Here is a 17676-nt window from a genome sequence, read left to right on the forward strand (position 1 = left end):
TACTCCAAGTGGCAAGGAAGTGCAGAATCCCGGCTATGAATCTAATGTCGATCGTGGTACTGTAGCATTGCGGGGCCGACGGGGCCGACTCGCTTACCTTCCTTTCTACTCGTAATTCCTTTTTTTAGTGTCGATCTTCCGGAAACAAGTTCTATTGTGTTTCAGGGGGAAGTCCCTGGTCCAATCATGATGACTGTATTATGCTTTTCTATGTCGTCTTGGGGATTTGATATTTGGTGGAGTGCTGTTTTGTGAAGTGTTGGGTAGGGGTTAAAGGACGGTGGTGATGGAACTTATATAGTCATAACTAGGGCTAGAAGAAGAAGGATAGGATAATCTGCAGTACTATGAATTTAGCCAGGTAATCTATGAAGAAGAAAGTCTGGAACTCTATAGCAAAAATTATCCGTCGTGGACTTTTCTATAAGCAAGTGATATTCAATACAAAAACACAATTCATCCTCAAGAGTTATATTGCTCATCCTAGAACCCAAACTACCTACCCCCAGCACTATATAACATAAAGCATGTTATCACTCATAAAAACGCGATATAATCTAGTTGACAGCTTCGAACTTGACCGGCAAACCGGGCTTCTCATACTCCATCGTAAAAAAGTCCCTCTGCTTCGGTCGTTGAAAATCAGGTGGAAGGCTGAGCTTATAGTTCCGGAATATGTATGCCATCACAATCGTGATTTCGGCGAATGCGATGCTAGAAATACCAAGCGCCATCAGTATTGTATAACAAGCAGAAAGATTACAAAGTATTCTACGCTAGGTGTAGCTCCTGCAGATATGGTTGAACTTACTTCTGTCCAATGCACATCCTAGCACCCTTGGAGAAGGTACAGAGGTACTGGTCCAAGTTCTTGGATTCGGGCTGCAGCCAGCGTTCGGGGTTGAAGGTTCGCGCGTCAGGGCCCCAGAGCTCTTCGCTGTAGTGCATTGTGTAGGCCGAGATTGAGATGACAGTCTGGACAGATTAGTTCATCTATTTGAGTTAAAGTCGATCAGATAGATACGTACGCCTGCGGGTATGACCTTTCCATCAACAGTGAAGGGCTGAGGCAGGTTGTGGGGAACAATGCGAGGTAACCGGCCAGGGACGGGCATTCCGATCCTCAGGGATTCTTTCACACAAGCCGTCTAATATCTCTGTCAGTACCGAACAATGATTCTTGACAGACGGGTATACTAGTGGTGGTCAGGGGAATATACCAAATAATCAATCTTTTCCAATTCCAGGAGTGGCAGGATTCCCTGCTCGTTTAACTGTACCGATTGTACGGCCTCGACCAACTTGTTGTGAACCTTTTGATCTGCGAGAATATGTAGCAGCGCTGCTGTCAGGGTAGCTGCAGTGGTATCCGATCCAGCAACCAGGATATCCATGGCTTCGGTGATTTTCTGAGGGTAGGCCACCGACGGAAGGTGATCGAAGACAACTGGATGAGATGTGGTATTGCCGTGTTTCTCATAGTGATTCATGCAGCTCTCGGCGAACTAGTTAGATAGGGTCAGTAAGGGTATGCGAACATAAAGTTGTAGCGATATGGCACGTCTCACGTTAATAACTTTCAGAAAGTCCACAACCTTTTTGTTCATTATCTTCACAAGACTCTTTGGCAAACGTGATCCAATCTTCCGCAGCAAAGGCCATTCATGGGCTGTCCACGTGTCGCTAGCGACTGAATCAAACGCCCTCAAGAACCACGAGTCGAATGTTGATTCTTCCTCCTCGAGCATGTTGGCGGAGCGTGCAAAGGCGAACTCCATAATAACCTCTGTTGTGAGGCACCTTTAGGTTATTAGTCACACGTTCAAAACTTGACGGAATTTTAACCAGAGAGAGATTACCGGAAGGCGTCATAAGCGTTTATCAGCTTCTCATTCAATCTGTCAATCTTTTTCATCATGATTCCCGCCTTGGTATGGATAACACCTTCCATCTTGAATACGGCCGTGCGAGAAAATAGAGGATTCAGGATTTTGCGTCTTTCTTTATGCAGCGCCGGGTCTGTCTCAGCAAATAGCGAGTGGTCAATGTTGAATGCGCTATAGAAAGGAGGATACTTGAGGAAGGGCTTGGATTGGCTGTAGATGACTTTATATTGGTGAACGTCAGAAAGGTGAAGTTCGTTCGGCGCAATGCGGAGGGCCTTGGTTTCTAGAGTTTCGAGTATGTGTTTGTTAGCAAGATGTGCACAATGTCAATGGGCTAAATCTCCCTTGGCAGGGCCATACGGTATCTCTCGTGCAGCCTTTCAAATTCATGCTCCGGGAAGCCTCCTTGGTTAGTTTTATAGAGCCAGTTCGTGGACAACGCTGCTTCAGGTGGACCTGAGAATTGAGACAGCGGATGAAAATGGCGACGGTAGATGCTTCGGACGATATGTAAAGTTCCAATGCCAACGATGAGCACTGTCAGAACGCTGACACCCTGTGTCTTCAGGAAGGACACGCCCAAGTTGTCCGCAATATTGGCTATGTTCGACATGGCGACCAACGAGTGCACTATCAAACTAGTTCTGATCTGATGTATGGTTGATACAGAGCACCTTTCCTCTCAAGTGTGTACCTCACCGGGGTACTTATAGCTTCGACCCCCCCTGGCACTTGCGTAGGCATCTCCACCGACGCTCGATCACCGAGCTGGGATGTGCATGCATTGGAGCCTCGACTTGACCAGAATACCTGCTCGGAAACCTGTGTAGGAGCTTCTATCTTCTGCAGTACTGGTGGACCCCCGCTCCGGCTGGCAGCATCTCCACCGGGTAGTGGACCTTGTATCGGCTCCGCAACGACTAAGTGGGTCGCTAACTCATGAGCAACATTCTTGTCATATAAAAGCTGCTTGTATGTAACAATGTAAGATTTCAAGAGCAGAACATTTCAACTCCAACTATACGGCAATGCCAAGTTGCCCAACCGTCTCGTTGTTCAAATATCTGACGGACAGTATAAGTGAATACTCGTGTCGTTCTATAGAAATAACTCGGCTGCATAATATATATAGATTGTCCCCGGACCTTGTATAGATTGCAATATTGGGCGTATCCTGTTGGACGCCTGAAGTCTTTGCAACGGCTCTTGCAGCCAAGCGATAAGCCCTCACGAGGCCCATGAATATGGGGCATCGGTCAATGGGTTCACCTCCTCAACAAGCTCATTGAGGGCTAATATAAATCCTGCTCGAAGATGCGGCCATGCATCATAAGATTTGAGAATACGTTGACATTCTCTGAGAAGGCGCGTGGAAGCCCCTGGTTCCAAGAGGAGTCCAACACCGGTCAGGTAAGGTCGACAGTCGGGATTGCCAGCAATCCACTGTTTCTCCAGCGCTGGGTCAGGGCCACGGTCGATCCTTAGGAGCCTATGTGGCGAGGATTGGTCTGAACGCGGCCATTTGGTAGTCGTGCTGGTGCAGAACCGCTCATAGACCCATAAGTACAGAAACGCAAATAGGAGACTGAACCCTTGGTAGCAAGCAGGAGTTAGGACACCACGAGTCTCCCGGATGATTGCACCGGCATGTATTACGCATTTACGTGCACCTTCTGTGTCTTTCTCCATCACTTGAGCTATGCGCTTCCCGGCGGCGATACTCTCCACATTAGTAACAAGCCACCCGGTGTAAGCAAGTATATCCCGCAAAGACGTGTATCTAAAAATGGATGTCAAATGATAGCAGATAGTGAAGCAGTCAGGGAAAGCGGATGCTGACGTTGTTGGTGTGAAGTTCGGTTCTAATAGTTGGTATCTGGAATTAAGGCTTGGGTATGAGTTGGGCGTCTCCTGCGAGGACCGTAACATGCGAGGGTTACCGTTAGGGACGAGAAAGCGAGTAGTAAACCGAGATATGTTCACAGCTTGCTTCTCTCCGACAAAGAGACCGAGTAGTAATGTCAGCCTGTTGAACCGTGATAATTGTTCAATTGAAAAGCTGCTGCTACAGTTAGATGACAGAAATTCTCTTAGAGTGATTATGGGTATCTCTAGTGGAGGTTAGTACTACAAGAGCCAAGAATAGAATTGTACTTACCCGGACAAGATTGGAGATGTGACTCCCAGGAGTGAGCATCCTGGCTGTTCCAGAGTTCGTCTGGAGAAGGGAGTCTGTGCTCAAAATCATCCATTGAATAGCTTGGTTGCATATCAATAAATATGACACAAAATGAGTCGAGAACTAGATCCACTAGTAAGCCATTTATCTGCCATTGAGTCCACGAGCAAGATATCAACGCACGGAAAAAGCCATATACCAGGCGGGTGCGGGCTTCCACTTGAAGCCATGCATGCCATCGGTCGGAAATAGTCACAGTTCGGGAGAGATCTAGCAAGGCAGAATCTCTTTTACTGTGGGGGTTGAGAAATGGGCGAATAAGTGTAGCCAGCCAGGTGCGCAGAAACTGCAAGTTGATGATATTGTCTCGGAAACCATTGAACACAAGGCTGACATTGAGCAGCAAAGTAGACTGCGCCAGAGTCATTGCATCGTATTGTAGCGCTTTAACAGCCTGGAGCGGTTAGCATGGCCTGATTGCGTCTCATTCAAACGTTGGGCTTACATCAAGGGGGATGGCACGACGTAAGAGCTCGGAGAGAACTATTATGTATTGTTTGCCCTTAGCCATTTTAGTATATTGGCTTCCGATAGCTGCCACGGCAAGCACTAGAATCCATGAGCTGTCGCTTTCAAACATAACTGGATGTATAAATGGCATCTGTGAATGGAAATATTCAAAATACAGCTGAACAAGGCAATTGAGACGGTTAAGGTCAGGAAGGGCCAACCTCTTGAAACAGATGTCCGTCTGGGCCAGATAGAAGCTCTGGATCTTTTCATACGTTTCCTTGCGCACAGCCCTTACATGAAAGAAGTTTTCTGCGATGAGTATATCATAGTCAGAACTGGAATCTGGATCGCCTCTGGGAGATGTAGAGCTAGATGCTATGGGGTCATTTAGTACAAGCGACGCGGATTGGGAAGATCGATGAATTTCTTCCGTGGGAGTAGGCAGTGACTGCAGGGTAGCTGGTTCAATAGGTGTGCCCGGCCTAGGTGATTGCAAAACCGGGGGAGGCTCAAACGGGAGTGGACTTTGCTGACAGAGTGTGTCCAAGCCATTGAGCCCAGTGCCATTGTTAAGGGAAGCACTATATTGCGGATCATGAAGGCAGTCAAATGGACCCCATGTGAACAGATTGCCCAAGTCGGTGACATAGTTCGGAATGCTCAATGTACTAAAGGGCCTTATCTCCGGCGGGGCTTCAGCGCTAGCATATTCCACTAGCTGGGGGTCTCCCGGTAAGGGCCTAAGCTTCCTTATGTCTCCACCGAAGCTCATGTCTGCTTGTCCTATGCCATCTTGACTCAATACATGCACTGTGGATGATTTATCCCGAGTACCATCACCACCCTGGGAATGATGTTCAAATACACAGGTGCGGTTCTTGTTAGTACAACGAACACAGGGCAGATACCCACTGCAGCGCTGCTTCTCGCGTGCACAGTTCTGACAAGCCTGGTTGCTTCGAGGTCTTTTAGCACTTGGGAGAGGCTGGTTCTGCTGATCTCCATGCGTGCTGATATGTCGCTGCAATGTGTCTCTGTGTGCCAGTGAGATGCATGTCTTGACTCCATATGCAAGAATTCATACCTTCGTGAGAATGACTTGGAGCAGAAGGAGCATGTAAAAGGGCGCACACCTAAATGACGCCTGAGATGGCGGTCGAGGTGTTCCTGGCGGCGGAAAGTTTCTCGACAAACATCGCAATAGAAGTTTGGGGTATTCTTGGTAGAGCCCATTTTTGGATCACGGATAGCCCTTCTGAATGGGATCAGACGGCAAGACCAGCATTTCCCGTCAATGCATATTTCTACAAGCCCTGGATTTTCTTTTGAAACCTGGCGGATTTCTCGGAGGTAGGTAGATACCGCTTAGTAAGAGGAGATGCATTTCCCCACAATGCAAATCATCTGCCTGGATTGCAAGGCAGCAAGGCAACCGTTCGGTTTGCACAGGGCAGTATTCTTTCATTCTGAATAACAAACGTTAAGTGCAGCTTCATTAGTATCTCAAGTCCTGGGTGTAGCTAAGCCATATTCTACCTATCGTCTAGGTGTACCACGTAGGATTCGGGACCTCGTCCAACAACCAAAACCGTCCCAGCTCGGACTCCTTGTAAGCCACAGGATCATGCAATGTATGAGTCCGCACGTCCTTCCAAAAGCGATCAAACCCATACTTCTCTGCGGTAGACCTCGCGCCAGTGACCTCAAACACGCCGCTAGTAACATCCAGCGATGTATGAGTCGCTACGACCTTCACGCTAGCAACCCATTCAGCCACTTCACCACGTCTACGCGCGGACAAATCCCTCTTCGACCCATGCTCCTTGAAAGCATCGGCAATCTCCTTACCTGCACGATCAGCTAGTGTATCTGCCGCACGTAAAGAAGCGAAGAACTTCCCGTAGCGGGCAAGAACGTAGTGCTCATCTGTGGGACTTGACTTGGGGTCATGAGAAAATGGCCAGGCACGAGTTTGAGTGAGGGTATAATGCCTCGCCGTGCGGAGAGCACCTTGTGCGATCCCGATATAGAAGTTGGAAAACACGAGCTGGATCGTAGGCAACAGAAGCGCAGTGAAGGGAACCTGGAGGACCTCGGGTATGGGCGCTTTTGTTTCCTTGGACCATCCCAAAGCATCCTCCCAAGCGATAGGAACATTTTCAATCTTGACGGAGCCAGACTCCGTGAGACGAAGACCAATATTGTTCCAGTTGTGAGAGAAGACAATCCCCGGCTGGTTGGTCGGTACAAAGGCGAATATGTGGCCTTCTGTGTCCTCATAGGCGCCTTCCAGAACAGTGAGATCTGAGACTACACCTCCCGTGTTGAAGTTCTTGAACCCGTTGAATACAAGGCCATCGCCTGATGGGGCACGGGTAACACGGCTATCATTATCACGAGGGTTCACAGCTCCTTGGGAGAGTTAGCCTGTCGTCTTCATTCTAGAAACCCGATGTATCATACCTCCGATGAAGTAGTTGTTCTCAATGATCAGCTTCTCATAACGCTCCTTTTGGTCATTGGTACCCACGATATGTGCAGTAACTGACCAAAGTAGATGATAGCCCAAAAGCATACCAATTGATCTAGGCAGTTAATTAGTATGTTTTAGGCCACTCACTTCCATGTCACATTATAAACTTACCCATCTCCTGCAGCTACCTCGCGAATGACCTTGTATCCTGTCTCCCAGCTTTCCCCGCCACCACCATACTTGACGTCACCCAGTACCTTGGTTAGACCGGAGCTCTTCAGCAAAGAGATCTCAGCCCTGGGTGTTTTCTGTTCTTTGCTTCTGGCCGATGCGTCTGGAGCAAGAATGTCAGACACTTTACGCGCTCTCTCTAGCCATCCCGCTGTTGTGGTTGGCTGTCCTTCCGCTGCAAAAGCGTCATGGTGGACCTGATAGATAGAGGGGTCTGATGCGGGGGGTGCAGGATTTGGTGGAGGGTGGTTCTGAAGAGTTAGGACTGTCGGGCTGGACTGTGACATGATGTCTTAAATTATGACTTAGTTATGTCTGAGCGATTTGTGCAGTACAGGATGTATAGGCAGACTTTGCAAGGCCAAATGTTCGTTTATATAGCCACGGGTTCAAATGTGGGCATGCGTTCGTCCGAAATCCCCGCCGATGATGCCATTTCTGATGCGCATTATACCGAAATTGGTGATCATGATCGACTCTCCGTTACTCTCTTGGCCAAAAGTTTGGCATATGATTTCTTGGCTAAATGGATAAGGTGATAAGGTTATTGTTTGGCGTTCAATTAGAGCAGGTTGCTGTGGAATGATTCGCGGTGGTTGTGATTGTGTGCTTCTCGCTCCGATCACGTCTTCATTAGTCGCTGACCCAATTTTGGATCAGTCGAAACTTGAAGCTAGTTCTCCTATCTGACAGTATGACCTTTGGATCAAACTAGGAGTCTAGTTGAGTCTAGTTAAAGAGAAGTCAAATAGTTGTAATTGTGTTTCTTCCCATGTTACATAATAGCAGGTTCGGGTTAGGTACCGCCCTAGGCCAGCCACGCTGGAAGAGCATGTATCTACCTGCAAGTATACGGGCACCCACTCCACTAACCAGCCTTGAGAAATGATAAGCAGAGTGTACCTTTATTATAGTAGGATTAATCTCGGAGCCAGGCCATTTTGTATGCAATATCATTGGATAAACCAGCTGGTCGATCTGTGAACTCTTCACCACTCCATAAAACAACTCATGTTCCAAACTCTTGCGGTATACTACTAATACACTGGCCGCCAACAAAATAGCATAAGTGTTAATTATGTAGTGTTGCGTGTGTCAATTCTTCAGTGCTGAGTTATGGAGACACATGTATGAAGTTCTGCAGACATTGAATTAGTCAAGAGCACGTTCACCCGTGGAGTACTTTGTCCATTGTGATTTATGATTTATAACGGCGAATAGCCATTGACTCCATCATGAAGAGCCTAGCTTTCTCTTCAACTTCTATACTGGCAAAGGCGCTTAGGTTATTTGACGATCCATTTGAATTTCTGCCCAGCCTGCCTTTTCGTTGCATTCACCATCTTTAGATATCGTTTGAGAAGTGAGAATGAAGATTCATCTTGGAATACAGCTCATAGTGGTTACCAATATATAGGCGGAGAATGCCCCCTACATTATATGCGAGCTATACCTGGAGTGGGAGTGATAAGTTGAAGCTATTCCACGACAGTGGATTTAGTGGTTATAGTCTTAACCATCGTATCCGTGGTAGGCACTGTTCTTCCTTCAACCAAACACGATTTTTATATTCAAACGGCGAGGCTGATCAAGTACACCCAACTGACTATTTACATTGCTATAGTTGTGAATCCCACTCCTAAATCTTCCCAATATACCCCAGTGTCCAACCCTTTGCAAGCTCAACCTATATACAATGACAGATCTGAGGCAGGGAAGACACCTGGACCGTCCAACTCACTCATTCAAACCACCAAAAACATAGCAACCACCTCAGCCGCAACTTTCGAATCATCCTCCCCCTTCCCCTCAATCAATCCAACATAATGGGCAGTTTCCTCCTCGGACCACTTTAGCCTCCTCCCAAACGCCAGACACGTCTCGCGATTGACAAAGACATCGAACTCAAAATGCCCCTGATACGTCAGGACCCTCCCAGGACAATACAATCCCTGGACTGGACACATCTCCGTGGACCCAACATTGACCCAGCCGGCGGGCAACTCCGCAGTCGGTCCAGCAACAGGGACAACCCAGTCCCCATGAATCTCCTGAAGCCGCATCTGCTTCTGTGCGCCCGGGAGCTTCTTCACGGCCTCCGGGAACGAGGCCACAAACTCCGGCGACAAGTCAATAGCAACGAGCCCCGTTTCGCGCCCATCCGGACAAAGCTCAACTTTCATGGCGGTGCCCAGCGGGTATTGTGGGGCCGATGCGGAGAGCAGCGCCTGCGCGATAATCTGGTGGCCGAAGCAGGAACCGAAGAATTTTACGTGCGGATATCGGGTATATACTGTTTGGATCCATGACTCTAGGGGTTTAATCCACGGGTGTATCGCGGTGTCGTAGGCGCCTGCTGCGGCGCCTGTGATGAGGATGCCGTCGATTGGCTGTGCTAGGGGGTTTGAGGACTGGGCCTCATTGTCATGGTTTTCTGGGCGCTTGGTGGTGCGCAGGCTCTCCAGTGGAGGAAATGTTCCGCCTACGACATCGTAGGCTGAGGTGAAGATGGTGATTTTACGTCCAGCTTCAGATAGCCGTGCGGCGGCGGGTTGAAGAAGATCGCGAAATTGAGACGAGTATAGGCCGCGGGCAGTATAGACGGCTGGAACGGGGACATCAGTGTCCAGGACAGCGATGTGGACGGACATGCTGAAGTCGGGGTGAGATATATAAAGGTGGTTGACGCTGCAAATTCCAGGATGTCGAAGTCGTTTTATGCTTCGGATCCGGTTACCACATCGGGTAATTGATTCCCAACGGCCCACCTTTTGTGCTTCTCTCGCACGAGTGATGGATTTCTTATATGACTCATACGGGATTTGAATCCTAGCTAGAAGGGAAAGATATCTTATAGCTGCATACCTTGGCAACATCAATGGCACCAATTCGAAACGGTTTGTTTGAGCACAGGAAGCTTGGTGGAATGTATACTCAGACGAAGCTTATTCGCAGTTGAATCCGTATCTTTCTATTCTATACTTTCCTGCACTTTTTTATGGGACTGGCATGGAAGGCTAGTATGCATTGCCTTGGATACATAGCCACCATGTTGAAGCCCAAGCGCCATGATGGGAAGACTGCTGGTTAGGACATATCTTCGAGCATTTTACAACTATGAACTGCTTCATCCAGCACGTATGGATGTGATCAAATGTATAGAAGTGAAGAAGTGATTTCAACTTGCGAAACGGCTGCGACATAATCTAGTCACAGCATATGATCTGTTTGAGTGGGAGTTTATCGTGTTGCAGAGGCTAATAGATCTCCGCATCGAATGCTGCACAGTATCATCCACCTCTTCCACACACACCAACGAGGACCTTTTCACCTCCCCATGTTAGCCACGGGGCTTCGCCGCAGAAGCCCGGGAGGTACACAGATTGGAATCGTGCACAGTACAATCCAGTAGACCGGCCCCGCGGCTATTTTGTCACTGGAACGTTTTTGGTGGGGGGGGGGGTTCTCCGGGGTGCAGGAATCTTTCAGTGGAGCCCTTTAATATCATCGTGAAGTTCTCGCAATCTTAATTCTTTTGACTATTGCTATCCTAAGCGTCGCAATGGCTTTTAGGGCTCGACACCACTGCCAACAAGTCTCTCAAGCAAGTCGCAGCAAAGGTCTTCCTCTTGACACCGAGAAAGGAGTTCTGGCCTAGAGAGTGGAATTCTTTGTTCAGGCTTTGTGGCGCCCCGGTAGGCTTTGTGTAGTGGGTTTTCTTTATATGTGAATCCACTAGTTGGTGATGTTTGACGCGTTGAACTATGATCCGGAATGATTTATCAACTTAATACTTAGTTGTCCTCTCCCACCATCTTTAGACCTCACTATATCGACAGTTCCTATTCAACAAAATTTCAACTCCAGCATATCTACTCCGTAGAACTCACTCTTATCCGAGCTAGTTTCTTCCACAAGAGACAAAAACAAGATAGCTTAACTCAACTGGCCAATATCAGACATTGAAAACCCCCTTGAAGGAATGGCTATTTCCTGTCGCCATGCCTCGGATGGCCAAATGATAGATTATGGTAGGGCTACGCTGAACGGAATCAGGCATCCACCAGGCAGAACTAGGCAAGGGTGGGCCCCCTCCCGCAAAAGGAATAGCGTCGGGTGGGTGCCTGGCATCTGCCTGGAACTTCGGAAGTTCGCCCGCTATGCAGATCTCTTGACCCCCGCTGCCGATCCCCACCATATGCTATAAATCTACATAATATATCAGATGAGGAGAATCTATCATACTCCTATCCCCAGTCTGCTATATCAAGCGATTAAGCTCCGTACAATGCCGACCGAGATGCCAAATCGTTTCCAACTACCGGGGTATAATTTACCCCTGAATTATCGGCCGGATGTTAGTCCCACCAGCACCCTGTATCATCGAGATACTCAGTTTGGAATATAACTCACCGAGTCTTTGTTCATAGAATGGCGAGTTGTACAATCGTACACTCTTCCCCAATGCTTTGGATTATGGTGACATTGAGTATGGTTCGGTTGAGTAAGGCTCCGCAAGCTATCCCGCGCACTGGCCAAGGTTTACTGACACGCGTTTAGCCGTGTCAATGTACACAGGGAGATATTGATGATGCGTGTCATGAATACTATCACTGACAAACCCGAATGGGATAGAAAGGTATGCGTTTCGCCCCGCAATGATACCTACTGCTGACACGGCCCAGGTGTTTGACGAGGCCATCATTTCCAAATGGCGGGAAGAGATCGCCCAAAGCGGCGAGGATGTAACCCCTAAAATGATGGATTATATCATCAAAGAGCTACAGTGGAAAGCAGATGACTTCCAGAAAACGGGTTTGTTCAAGGCGTATGACGCTGGTGTGGTGAAATCCGACACTGCCATCCCCGAGGACCTGAAACAAGCGTTGAAAGATGCAGTGGCCCCTTTTGAACGTGTTCCAGAGGAGCAGAAAGACTATCATCCTGGATCTGATATGAAGGTGGTTGACCTGGTCCACCCCTCTCTCTTCCCTGTGGTTTTTGGCCGGACGCGCATCCTTCCGGACAGAGTTATCGGCCTTGACGACTGTCTTGGGAGTGTAGGACAGGGAGACCTACTTCCGGTTCCCCCGGAAGAAGAAGCGACAATTGCTGGGTATGGAGAGATGGCGTACGGGTGGCGGAGGTGGGAAACTGAGTCGTTGAGACCATTTAGCCGAAAGTTCCAATGGCTTCCCTGCGACGTGAAATTCATTGGCCAGAATGGTGAATGTCGCATTGATTCATACATCAATGGTGCCCATCCGTCTGAACATCGGGATCTCTACCAGGCGGTGGAGAAGATCATCGCACGGACAATTCCTCTCTGGAACAGGACCTTGACTTCCGTGAGGGAACGACAGTCACGTATAGCCTATGATGAGGTTGAATATCACCCAACATCCATACCGGAGCCGAGTTATGAGGACTATCCTGACGACGATGAATATGATCAGAAGTATCAGGAGTGGCAAAACTCACAACAAATAGTACTCCCCGAGCCAGGGGAGTTCACACCTCCTGAAACCACCCTGGAAATAGACTTAGGGGGAAAATTCCACGAATCAGGGCTGCAGGTCATCGTGAAGCTGGCTAACATTGAACTGACCCCGGAGAAGCCGGAGTACGAAGGTGGCACCTGGCATGTTGAAGGACAACTAGTATGCTGATCATTCTATTCCGTGTTAACGTTTCGTGCTAACACTCGTCAGAATGAACGCATCTGTGCCACAGCCATCTACTACTATGACAGTGAGAATATCACCCAAAGTACACTTGCTTTCCGTCAACGTGCAGGTAGGGACGAGATATCAGACGTTCGTTATGAACAAGACCGTCATGAATACATACACCAAGTCTATGGCTTCAGCCCTGAGGTCAGCTCCAACGACGAGACGCAGATCACACAAAACCTCGGCAGCGTGGTTTGCCAGGAAGGCCGGCTCCTTACGTTTCCCAACATCCTCCAGCACCGAGTCTCTCCGTTCTCATTGACCGATCGGTCCAAACCAGGCCACCGCAAAATCTTGGCCTTGTTCCTCGTGGATCCTCATATGCGTATCATATCCTCAGCCAACATTCCGCCTCAACAGGAGGATTGGGGGAAAGAGAAGCGAGCACTCGTTACTGAGATGCTGTCTCGGAGATTACCGGTAGAGCTTAAGGATATGGTGAGCGAGGATATCCTGTATCCATCCATCACTCTTGAAGAAGCGAAAGAGTATAGGAAGGAGCTCATGCAAGAGAGGAGCGCGAGAACCAGTGAGCAGAACCAGAAATTTGAAACAGGTGACTTCTCGCTTTGTGAGCATTAAGGGTCATCATGCATTTGAAATTATCCGGGCATATATTCCGGATGTGTCAGGACATCTAACCACAAAAGCCGTTCCATATGCGAGGGGTTGCCTCATGTATTTATCAGTGTATAACTTAATTTACTTGACTATACTGAAAGGATCCCAACTATTTATATCATTCATTACCGAGCCATTCCATGCTTAATTGCAGTATGTGTTTGTTTCGATTTTGGTGCCCGGTCTGTTTGACATGCTGACTCGCATCTAAACCATCGTTGATATCGGCCTACTACAATGCCTATATCACCAAACCACCGACGTTGCGGTCAAAACTTGTCACTGGAAGATTTGGCTGGGCATGATCGCTGTGTATGCGAACCAGTCCACTCTAAATAATCCATAGCTCACCAAACAACATTTCCCTTCAATAAGTACTAGAACGGGGAAGATTTACTGGCTCCCATTTGCTTATGCATGGTGGTTCACCGCCAGTCGAATGATTGGATTCCGGGGCTATCGGAGATACAGCGAGAACGACGACGCTTTGACTCTTGCCCCACGAGTCGTATCGTATACAAGGCAGCATACGAAGCCAGACGAAATAGAACTTATTGCAAACAGTTCCCCGAATTCCCATTTTCCACCAGTTCCACCTTGGCAAACAACTCAAGTACAACCATATCCAAACCAATGACAGCAAAGCTTCGAATTATAATAGTCGGCTCTGGCCTAGCAGGCCTAGCAGCTGCCAGGATCCTCCGAGAGCATCACGATGTCACTGTCTACGAGCGCGGCGGTACCGACACAGCCACTGGCGGACAGGGCATATGTCTATTCTCCAACGGGGTCAAGATTCTGCAAACGATGGGCTTCGATCGAGCTCGCGTCGGCGCCGTGCCGTGCTATGGCTACCGCGCGCTTGACAAAAATGGGAACCAGCTACAGGATTTCCCAGTGGACTTCAAAGGGAAGTATGGAGCAGACACCCTGGCTATGAAGCGGTCGGACTTCCGTGATGAGCTGTTACTACTGGCGACCGCTCCTTCGGAAGATCTCGGTATCCAGGGCCATCCCGCACAAGTAATATTCAACACCAATGTCGTCGACATCGACCCGGAGGAGGCTAGCATCACGCTGGAAGACGGGTCCGTTGTGGGCGCCGATGTGGTTATTAGTATGCGCTATCCAACAACCGGGTATTAGTATTCCGCCCGAACGTGCTGACCCTTTGTAGTTGCTGATGGCGTGCACTCACGTCTCCGTCATCGCATCGTGGGCTCCGACGCCCAGGCGAAGAAGAATGGGATGACCTGCTATCGTGTGGCGGTCTCTGCCGAGGCTGTGAAACACACGCTTGGCTATCTGCCCGCATGGTGGGATCCCCAAACAGCCGACGGCCGTATCTCTGCTTTCCAGGCCGGCGATGGAAGTAACCGACTAATTGCAGCGTATGCGATTCGGAATGCCGAGTACATGAACCTAGCGTGTGTCTTCCCTACTCGGCAGAATAGAGGGAATGTCCTGGAATCCTGGTACGCGGATGGTAACCGACGGGAGATGATCGAGACGTTCGACGACTACTGTGAGCCCATGCGGAAGATTCTAGGGTGTGTACTCTTTTTCTTCTATATTCTCGGTGGTGTATATAGCCAGGGCTGACCTTATCCAGCATCGCTACGGAGGTGAAGGTCTGGGAGCTTCAGGATATAGATCCGTTGCCTAACTGGAACCGCGGACGGACAATCGTTATCGGAGACGCGGCTCATGCAATGACCCCGATGCAGGGTCAGGGGGCTAATATGGCGTTGGAAGATGCGGATGCGCTTCGTTTGTTGCGACCGGGTATGTCTCGTAAGGATATTTCGGCGCTTCTGGAACAGGTAGACAGTATCCGCCGGCCGCGTGCTACTAGAGTCCTGCGGGATACTCGCGTCCAGGCGAAGGATATCACACTGGAGGAAAGAATAGCCAATCTTGACTATAACTGTGGTTATAATGGGGTCTTTGAGGCTCTTAAGGTAATGAAGTGATCTAAAGTGGTTGGTTGGTACTTCTTAAGCTTCCATGGGCATTCGATTTCTTGACGTGGATATACTCTAGATTATGATGGTTTATACCCTTCCTGCAGTGTGGATATGAGATACTGTTGTTGGTAGGTTAGAGTTCATGCTCTCCAGTTGCTACAAGAGTATCATAACTTCTGTTGGCTGTCTAGCCTAGTTATATATCGTTACTCTATGGAAACGAGCATATTGCTCTACATCATACTGTACCTATTAGCCATCGAATACATACTCAGATCTACTCACTCCTTTAATCCAAGCGAAAACCTCCTCTCCACCACCCACCCCACCACCGCCTCATCCAAATAAACCCCCAAATCAACCCCCCATCCCCCACCCCAGCATCCATAACCTGCACACACCCATCCATCTTCGGCATAACGGCATGCACATACCTCGGCCTCCGCCCACATCCACCGAAATCCACCTCATACACCCCCAACCGCAACCACGACGTGACCAACGTATGCCTCGTCCCCATAAACCCCTGCCACAAGCGCTGCGGCGCAACCTCCATCCCCGCATCGTACAGCATCGCGCCCAGCGTATCCGGGGTGAACTGTTGGATGACTTCTCGGATCCGGGATGCGTTCTCGCCCACGCTTGACGCGCATATCTCCGCCCCGGAGGCGCAGGCGTGCGTGATGAAGATCGGGGAGCCGAGGAATGTTTCTGGGAGGGGTGGCGAGACGCGTGGTCGAGCGCTTAGGGTGAGGTTTAGGTACACTTGCTCTGGGGAGTGGGTGTGGCCGCGGGCTTGGGTGATGAGCGTCCAGATGCGTGCGAGCAGGGCGTCTAACCGGGAGATAGAGGTGCCATACTGTGTGCGGGCACGTTGGCGGAGGTGGTCAAGCTCGGGGCCGGTGAAATGGAGCTGGGTATAGCTGACTGGCCTGGTGAAGTCCCAGGTGGCCCAGGGAGCCGGGGTGGACGGGGAGAGGGTGGTGTTCGTGAGGTACTCCGGGGGTGGTTTGGAGTTCTCGGTGTTGGGGATCATGATTGCTGGGTAGTCTGGGTCGGATGTCTTCCACCAGTCGTAGCGGTGGAGGGGGAGATTGCGGGCTGTGGTTATGAGGGCTGGATTGGTGTGGATGTCGCTGCTGCTGGCTTTGGAGTCCAGCATGGATGGCTCGAAGACTGGGTCGGGGACGGAATGCGCATGCGTATGGCCATGGAATACGCGACAGACTGCTGCCCATTGCTGCATGAAGACCATGAGGGCTTGTGCGTCTGCGAGACAATGTGCGACTTTCACTCCGATCGCAAACCCTCCCTCCTCGAAAAGAGTGACTTGGATTGTCATGGCGGGCAGGCCCTCGTAGTCGCGGAGGTTGGCTAGGGCTAACCGGGTTTGCGAGAGGAATGTATTCTGCGTAAAAGCATCCCCGGTCCAGCACCCATTGCTGGCGCGTTCTGAAGCCGTGGGAACAACACTAGCGATGGACTGAGCAAGTCGCACGACGGACCATTCGACGCCTGGATCAGATGCCGAATTGTATGTGATCATGGGCCGGTGGGTTCGTCCTGGCTGGAATGGGACCCATTGCAATTGACCGGCCCATTGGGGGAAGTGGTCGAGTGCTTGAATCAGAGAGGCTTGGAGATTGTGTAGGAATGTGTTTTCCTCTGAGCCCAAGTCATCGAAAAGCCAGATTGCGCCGGTGGGGGCGAAACGGACGACGGTGGCATCGAGGATCGAGAGTGGAATTGAGGTCGGTTGGTGGGTATGAGACGAGGGGAATAGCCGTGTCGGTGAATCCATGTTCTTGTTGGTTTTGTCTTGGTATTCATGGTTTCAACAGTGGCTGTTGCTCTACTTTTAATTCCCCAGACCACGCTCGTATCTGAAGCTAATCTTCGTTTTCATGATTTAGTTTGTGATGATACGAAATGACGCGAAATGAGTCATCAAGGAATGAGACAACAGAACAACTGCAGCGAATAACGCACAACAACATAGGTATGATTGCAAGTGAGATATATTGCGATTGACTCTGACTTAGGTCTCGTTGGAGGTGTCATGGTGCCAGGCGAG

General features: G+C 49.5%; 7 protein-coding genes across 7 annotated transcripts; 2 read left to right on the top strand and 5 right to left on the bottom strand.

The window, feature by feature from the left end:
• Nucleotides 1-557: 557 nt before the first annotated feature.
• ANOM_007787 (cytochrome P450) lies at nt 558-2499 on the bottom strand (the record flags this gene model as incomplete). The annotated part of the gene is made up of 7 exons (XM_015553043.1): nt 558-714; nt 812-975; nt 1029-1148; nt 1221-1505; nt 1569-1800; nt 1860-2169; nt 2247-2499. 7 exons carry the CDS (start codon nt 2497-2499, stop codon nt 558-560), a joined length of 1521 nt encoding a protein of 506 aa, XP_015404936.1.
• Nucleotides 2500-3113: 614 nt separating this feature from the next.
• Nucleotides 3114-5811, bottom strand: ANOM_007788 (uncharacterized protein; the record flags this gene model as incomplete). The annotated part of the gene is made up of 4 exons (XM_015553044.1): nt 3114-3997; nt 4045-4519; nt 4571-5612; nt 5663-5811. 4 exons carry the CDS (start codon nt 5809-5811, stop codon nt 3114-3116), a joined length of 2550 nt encoding a protein of 849 aa, XP_015404929.1.
• Nucleotides 5812-6121: 310 nt separating this feature from the next.
• Nucleotides 6122-7569, bottom strand: ANOM_007789 (thermophilic desulfurizing enzyme family protein; the record flags this gene model as incomplete). The annotated part of the gene is made up of 3 exons (XM_015553045.1): nt 6122-6990; nt 7042-7163; nt 7223-7569. The coding sequence occupies 3 exons, from the start codon at nt 7567-7569 to the stop codon at nt 6122-6124; spliced, it is 1338 nt and encodes a 445-aa protein (XP_015404928.1).
• Nucleotides 7570-9027: 1458 nt separating this feature from the next.
• On the bottom strand, nt 9028-9933 carry ANOM_007790 (type 1 glutamine amidotransferase; the record flags this gene model as incomplete). The annotated part of the gene is made up of 1 exon (XM_015553046.1): nt 9028-9933. The coding sequence occupies one exon, from the start codon at nt 9931-9933 to the stop codon at nt 9028-9030; it is 906 nt and encodes a 301-aa protein (XP_015404940.1).
• A 1637-nt stretch (nt 9934-11570) lies between these two features.
• Nucleotides 11571-13596, top strand: ANOM_007791 (DUF4246 domain-containing protein; the record flags this gene model as incomplete). The annotated part of the gene is made up of 5 exons (XM_015553047.1): nt 11571-11639; nt 11713-11786; nt 11843-11921; nt 11968-12942; nt 12994-13596. The coding sequence occupies 5 exons, from the start codon at nt 11571-11573 to the stop codon at nt 13594-13596; spliced, it is 1800 nt and encodes a 599-aa protein (XP_015404941.1).
• A 672-nt stretch (nt 13597-14268) lies between these two features.
• ANOM_007792 (FAD-dependent oxidoreductase) lies at nt 14269-15608 on the top strand (the record flags this gene model as incomplete). The annotated part of the gene is made up of 3 exons (XM_015553048.1): nt 14269-14752; nt 14813-15185; nt 15248-15608. The coding sequence occupies 3 exons, from the start codon at nt 14269-14271 to the stop codon at nt 15606-15608; spliced, it is 1218 nt and encodes a 405-aa protein (XP_015404938.1).
• Nucleotides 15609-15891: 283 nt separating this feature from the next.
• On the bottom strand, nt 15892-17403 carry ANOM_007793 (transferase family protein; the record flags this gene model as incomplete). The annotated part of the gene is made up of 1 exon (XM_015553049.1): nt 15892-17403. One exon carries the CDS (start codon nt 17401-17403, stop codon nt 15892-15894), a length of 1512 nt encoding a protein of 503 aa, XP_015404939.1.
• Nucleotides 17404-17676: the final 273 nt, after the last annotated feature.

This window comes from Aspergillus nomiae, assembly GCF_001204775.2.
Source record: "Aspergillus nomiae NRRL 13137 chromosome Unknown contig00233, whole genome shotgun sequence".
NCBI classification, from domain to species: Eukaryota; Fungi; Ascomycota; class Eurotiomycetes; order Eurotiales; family Aspergillaceae; genus Aspergillus; species Aspergillus nomiae.